This window comes from Hypoxylon trugodes, assembly GCF_022578975.1.
Source record: "Hypoxylon trugodes strain CBS 135444 unplaced genomic scaffold F4822scaffold_11, whole genome shotgun sequence".
In the NCBI taxonomy this organism is placed as follows: domain Eukaryota; kingdom Fungi; phylum Ascomycota; class Sordariomycetes; order Xylariales; family Hypoxylaceae; genus Hypoxylon; species Hypoxylon trugodes.
In genome coordinates, this window is record NW_026250026.1 from 1,378,706 (window position 1) to 1,385,423 (window position 6,718).

At 46.3% G+C, this 6,718-nt stretch overlaps 2 protein-coding genes across 2 annotated transcripts; one reads left to right on the forward strand and one right to left on the reverse strand.

Annotated features, from left to right (window-relative positions):
* The first annotated feature begins 6 nt into the window (after nucleotides 1–6).
* F4822DRAFT_82730 (TPR-like protein) lies at nucleotides 7–2,954 on the forward strand. Its single transcript, XM_051464038.1, has 3 exons — nucleotides 7–272; nucleotides 343–513; nucleotides 577–2,954. Exons 1-3 carry the CDS (start codon nucleotides 210–212, stop codon nucleotides 2,830–2,832), a joined length of 2,490 nt encoding a protein of 829 aa, XP_051309384.1. The 5' UTR covers nucleotides 7–209; the 3' UTR covers nucleotides 2,833–2,954.
* Nucleotides 2,955–3,860: 906 nt separating this feature from the next.
* Nucleotides 3,861–4,991, reverse strand: F4822DRAFT_421144 (uncharacterized protein). Its single transcript, XM_051459770.1, has 3 exons — nucleotides 4,632–4,991; nucleotides 4,423–4,556; nucleotides 3,861–4,340 (listed from the first exon to the last, which is right to left on the reverse strand). Exons 1-3 carry the CDS (start codon nucleotides 4,744–4,746, stop codon nucleotides 4,233–4,235), a joined length of 357 nt encoding a protein of 118 aa, XP_051309385.1. The 5' UTR covers nucleotides 4,747–4,991; the 3' UTR covers nucleotides 3,861–4,232.
* Between the last annotated feature and the right edge of the window lie 1,727 nt (nucleotides 4,992–6,718).

The following is a 6,718-nucleotide window of genomic DNA, read 5'->3' on the forward strand; positions in this document are numbered from 1 at the left end:
CCTACCTGAACTTTTAATAGTGCCAGAGCTGTCGCGCTTCACAGTCACGGTCACGGTCGCTTTTCGACGCCCAGAAGTCGAAATTTGTCGCCCACCCTCTCAATTATATTCCCGACAATGCCCTGACTTTCTCAATCAACTTCCGTCGACCAGCAGAAATTATCTGCGAGCGATCGCGCAAAACGACGATCGACGGTCCCCTGGCCAAAATGGCGCCAAATGGCCTGACGAATGGCATCCGAATTGCCCGACAGCCTGACCTTCACCTTGTCGTAAGCAACACCTATTCTACTATCGCTATTGGTTTGTTCATTCTAACATTTTACTAACACGATACCTTAGACCGATGAGGATGCCGTTTACGAACAAGATATCCTTCGGGATCCAGGCAGCACAAAGCCGTGGCTAGCGTATATTCAATTCAAGCATCAACATGGCACCTTTCAGGAGCAGGCCTTCATTCTCGAGCGAGCTTGTATACAACTACCGAGATCATACAAGCTCTGGAAAATGGTGAGCGATTATTAAAGCCTACTCCACTTCGCGACACGTTTATATGCTTATATTTAGTGATAGTATTTACAATTCCGAACAAAGTATGTCTCAAAGTTGAATGCCGCCGTCTTTGCATCCGAGTACCAAAAGGTAAACGCCCTATTCGAACGGGCGCTGGTCCTACTCAATAAGATGCCCAGAATATGGGAGATGTACTTGAAATTTCTCCTAAAGCAGCCCCTGGTTACTCTTACGCGACGCACATTCGATCGAGCATTACGAGCGCTTCCCATAACTCAACACAATAGGGTATGGGCGCTATACCGACCATTCGCGAACTCTGCCTCAGGCGACACTGCTGTGAAGATTTGGCGAAGGTATATGCAGGTGCATCCCGAAGACGCCGAAGATTTTATCGAGCTTTTAACACACGTCGGTCTATATACCGAAGCTGTGAAGAAATACATCGATATTCTCAACAACCCACGGTTCAATAGCAAACAGAGCAAGGGGCACTACGAACTCTGGAGCGAAATGGTCGACCTACTAGTAGAGCATGCAAATGAAATCGAGACGGGTCACGAGTCTGGCATCGATGTTGAGCGCATTATTAGGAGTGGAATCGATAGATTTGCCGACCAAAGAGGGAAACTCTGGTGTGGTTTAGCAACATACTGGGTTAGGAGAGGAAGTTTCGAACGTGCGAGGGATATTTTTGAAGAAGGCATCACAACAGTCATGACCGTCCGAGACTTCACCCTCATTTTCGACTCCTATGCCGAATTCGAAGAATCCATTATTGGTGCGCTAATGGAGTTAGCGTCCCAACGAGCAGAAGAGGGTAAGGTTGACGGAGATGCCGACTTTGATTTGGATATACGTATGATGCGGTTTGAACAGCTGATGGACCGGCGGCCATTCCTATTGAACGATGTCCTGCTGCGGCAAAATCCCAACAGCGTCTTAGAGTGGGAGAAAAGAGTGGCACTTTGGGGTAATAACAAGGTCGAAGTCGTGCAGACATACACAGATGCTATTGCCGCGATTAACCCGAAGAAGGCTGTTGGGCCATTCCACCAATTATGGGCGAACTATGCTAAGTTCTACGAAACGGGTGGCGACTTACGAAATGCGCGGGTCATTATGGAGAAGGCCGTTAAGGTCCCATTCAAATCGGTGGCCGAACTGGCTGATATGTGGATCGAGTGGGCTGAAATGGAACTTCGCTCTGACAACCTCGACGAAGCAGTAAAGATTATGGCAAAAGCTGTACAGGCTCCCAAGAGATCTACAGTTGACTATTTCGACGAGACACTTTCGCCTCAACAAAGAGTTCACAAGAGTTGGAAATTATGGAGTTTCTATGTCGACCTCGTAGAGAGCGTAAGCCCTCTTGAAGAGACAAAGAAGGTCTATGAGCGGATATTTGAGCTTCGGATTGCAACCCCGCAAACCGTTGTGAATTATGCCAACCTCATGGAAGAAAATTCATATTACGAAGAATCCTTTAAGATATACGAGAGGGGGCTTGATCTCTTTAGTTACCCGGTAGCTTTCGAACTATGGAACCTCTACCTGACCAAGGCAGTAGATCGAAAGATCGGCATCGAACGGCTTCGAGATCTATTTGAGCAAGCGGTAGAAGACTGTCCACCCAAATTCGCTAAGGTATTATACCTCATGTACGGCAACCTCGAGGAAGAAAGAGGTCTGGCGCGGCATGCAATGCGTATTTACGAGAGAGCAACCCGAGCCGTTTCAGACGAAGACCGGGCAGATATGTTCAACTTCTACATCACCAAATCTGCGTCGAATTTCGGATTACCATCCACGAGGCCGATCTATGAACGGGCTATCGCAGCTTTACCCGACGAAGAGGCGCGAGATATGTGTCTCAAATTTGCGGACATGGAGAAACGTCTCGGAGAAATCGATCGGGCTCGCGCCATTTACGGACATGCGTCACAATTCTGCGACCCTCGCACGAACCCCGCATTCTGGACTAAATGGGAACAATTCGAAGTGCAGCACGGCAACGAAGATACATACAAGGAGATGCTACGGATCAAACGCAGTGTACAGGCACAATATAATACGGATGTCAACTTCATCGCGTCGCAAGCTATCGCCCGAGCCAATCAAACCCGCGGAGCAGAGACGAATGGAGCTGGTGATCCCGAAGTCGCAGATGCGATGGAACAATTGGAGCGGCAGGCCCGAGCGCCGGCAGGATTCGTGGCGTCGAGTACCGGGATCGCAGGCACGATAGCCAAGGAACAAGCTGCGGTACCGAGCAATCCTGATGCTATCGATATCGATGGCATGGATGATGATTGATGAAATAATTGATTATTCTATCTATTCATCTACGTATTTATCTACGTGTCTATCTGCCTCGTTCAGGAACGGTTGGCTTCTGGTCACTACGATCGTTATTGGCTGGCAGGCTAGCAAATTTGGCATAGTCATAAGTCATGAATGGAGGGAGAGGTGGAGGGAGTCTTGGGAATCGGTCGAACGGGACGGGCTGACAGCTAACAGTTAGCAACTAGCATTCTATTCCGTTCTATTATGGCAAACTATGCGATGCGCCTTTTTCGGCAATTTCTTCTGTTTTGTTACAGTGGTGGTGGGTTATCAGAGTAGGCCTACAGTTTTTTGTTCATCCGGCGCGAAGAGCAAGAGAAGAGAAGAGAAGAGAAAGAAAGAAACAGAGAGCAGATACCTATCATACATGCATGTCTACTTTATAAGCCCTACCTACATCCTTACGTATCCTCCTTTACGAATTTAACAAGCAGAAACCCGATTGAATGTGTTATGTGATACTTGAATGCGAAAGCATGTGGCGATATGCGTGGGATATTAAGAGTGTTAAGATTTACATGATTTGGGGGTGGAATAATTGCCTAGAATTAGGAGTGGTTGTTGCGTCAGTCGGTGGGTGAGTGTATCCTGTGTTGAAATCACGGTCGCTGCTTTATGACGTTATACTAACCGTCATCCGCCCTATAATGGCGGCTGAATAGCTAATCTCAGTGAAGTATCTGTATCCAGTGTCTGGGATATGCACATCATAGCTAGCTTTGGTGTGGTAAGTGGTCACGGGACATGACTATGACTATGATTATGATTCGTGGGGGTTATGTGACTGGATTATAGGGGATGGGCTGAAATGACGGGGCGCGATGTGATATTGGTGGGTGGGTGGTAAGCTGTGTGTCTTGCCTTGTTAGAGGTGGACTAGTTTGCTAAGTGTTGTGCTGACCCCCTTTAGATCGCTTACCACATAGGCTACATTATCACCAAACCCATATCACACTAGGTCAAAACACGGAAGCGAACGAGATTATAGACAATTCAAGGTAGAGGTAGAGGATTCTTTATATTCATGCTTATGTCGTGGAATTATACCGAACAATAATATAGAAAGGCAACGTCTGGCTAGGTGTACGTATCTCATCATTTATCTCATCTCATCACTTCAACATCCTCATTCCAATCCCCGTCACTCACAATTCCCATCACCGGTACCCGATATACGTCATACAAGCAAACGAATCTACTAGACCTCGTAAAAACGACAGACACATGGACTCCTTTTCTCTTCTTCTACGCGCATCTTCTTCCCCAATCTGTTCGGTTTTGATTTTGGCATTTTGGATTTGTGGTTGTGTTTGTTCGTTGTTGGTGTGATCCCGAATCTATGGTATCACTGGCACCCAGACCGTCCAGACCTATTGGCTGGCCTTGCGGCGTTGTTGTTGCTGTTGTTGCTCGTTGCTCGCGTCGCGGGTCCCGCCTACGCTACCCCGGCGGCTGGAGCTTGTGCTAGAGACGGACCACTATATCCATAAGAGATCAGGTTAGCAATTGGATGTTGAAGTGGGAAGGGATGGGGAAAGGAGAGAGATGAGGGCTACGTACACGCTTCGAGTGCGCCTTGTGGAATTCTTCGACTGCGTCGCGGTTACGCTCGATGTGGCCGTCGCGCGATGAGGGTGTGGCGTAGATGCTGCCCTTGCGCTTTTGGAAGCGGGAGGGGACTGTCTTGGATGCGTCTATTTAATGGTAAGTGTTAGTGAATGGAGGGTGGTATAGGATGTTAGCATGAAAAGGGGTATAGAGGAACTCACCCCACTCGTCTGTGTTGGAGTAGTCTCGTGACCCGGTTCGTTGTCTTGTTTCCGGTTGTTCGCCAGCGAAACTGTTGGTGAACTGGGGTGACTCGGTTTGGTATGCTGTCGCCATCGTGGATGTGTTTAGTTTTGAGGTGAGTTGTGTCTATGTGGTATACGTTAACCCCTATGATTGAGGGTAAGTCGCAAGGGCAGGTTGTAGAATTGTAACTATTATAGGGTAAAATAAGTGTATGTACCTAGGCGAACAATAGGTATATCTAAGTTTATAGTAAATGAGGTTGTTGATGGATCAGGATCGTCTATCGAAATCTCTGGGTCTTTTTTGAGGATCTATCTATGGAACCCGGGGGTTCGAGGCCACTTTTATAACTAGCAAGAACCAGTTCAGATATTAATCGTACCAGGTAGAGTTTGCTAATCCCCTCTTGCCTTGGCTCTGTATACGTAGCTCCCGTCTGATCTTTCCCTCAACATCTACATATTTGAAACAGGGATTCGATAACAATGTATGTAGCGTAACATCATCTCCCCTTCTTCCTATCCCTCTTTCTTGATACTTAAAAAGCTTGGTGTTCTTGGGTGATCTACTAAGCAACAAAGGGTAACGGCCGGAAGTGGTAAATGGGTTGCCTCCCGGATATTGATGCTGTAAGACATCGGGATCCCAATTGGTTGCACTGCTGCGATGGCCTGTTGGAGGAAGCATCACGACTCAAGTAGATAAGTAGACAATAGCAATGAAGCTTGGAGACTAATCAACTCGGGGAAGGTAAAAATGGCGATCGATGTCACTAACAGGTTGCCTAGACTTTAGAGCTGATCCAATCAACTTCATCCGTTTCGACGGTGTTCTTCTTAACTTTGCATTGTCGTGGCTTAGCTTCCCAATTGCGAGTCACAAGGATCATTTTGGTTGACATGGCCTAAATAGAAGGTATCTACAATCATCTCCGTCATAACCGATATTTTCTTCATGTATATTGTATTTAGTACGTAAATCCTTTTCCTCCTTTTTTTTCTCTTTTAACCCCCCCGCCCGTTTTCGGTACGTAAGTTAGGAGGGTATCATCAGACCCCTATTTCTTGTTACTCCAATCATATATTGAGGAAGCATTGTAAGCTATTTGCCTTATGCACTCCATAACATGCAACAGAGACTTTCTATACATCTTGCATAGACCTCTTACCATGATGTAAAGATGGAGTAGATCGCTGATTCGACTACGATAATGAAAATCCACCCAATTGCTCGTCACCACGCCATATTGGAGTATTTGGAGGCTGTGTGATGTCGGAAATGTCTTTGCATGCATATATTGTGACATTAAAACGGATGTTGTAAAACAACCTTTTTTCCTTTTTTTCATCCTTCTTGAAGATGTTCGATATTTGGTTACTCTATCACTTTTGTCACTGTGCACAGCGGTGCTTGTAAAGTACGAGATGAATTGAAAAGGGTAATGTATCGGGTGATGATGTAGCTACCCTCGAAGATACGCTAGTCCATGACGTCAGTGGTAGACGCCGGAGTCAAGCGATGATAGCGGGTGTAACGGTGCTAAGCTACTAGCGTTTCTAGCGTAGTATTTCCCCGTCCGTTTTTAATGAAAGTGTGGGCACCAATCAACGTCTACCGTTTGCTAAGATATAGTGATGTTGTCCCCTCTATTCGATGCCTGTGAACCCCACTAAACTGTCTAGATACATTTGAATCTGTTGTAACCATACCCATAAAAGACGTTAGATCGCCGATGATTACCTGATTCCTATTAAGCTTATCATGTAAGTGTTTGGTGCTAATTACGATAGGATCGGTATTTGTCCCGTTAGAGAGAAACGTTAATTACTTAGAGATTAGATGGGATTGTCTTCGATGGCGTCTGGCGCGGATCGATTTACCGGGGAACAAGCTCAATACTTCTCATTTATGGATGGGCTGATCGACATTTTCAATCCCCACGAAATGGACTCCATCAAGGTCTAGACTCAAGACTATACTACTGTTGAATTTACATGCAGTTTGCAGTTTGCAACTCTGTATAGTCTTACGACTTGAATGGGCCGAGTTCCGTTCGAGTATC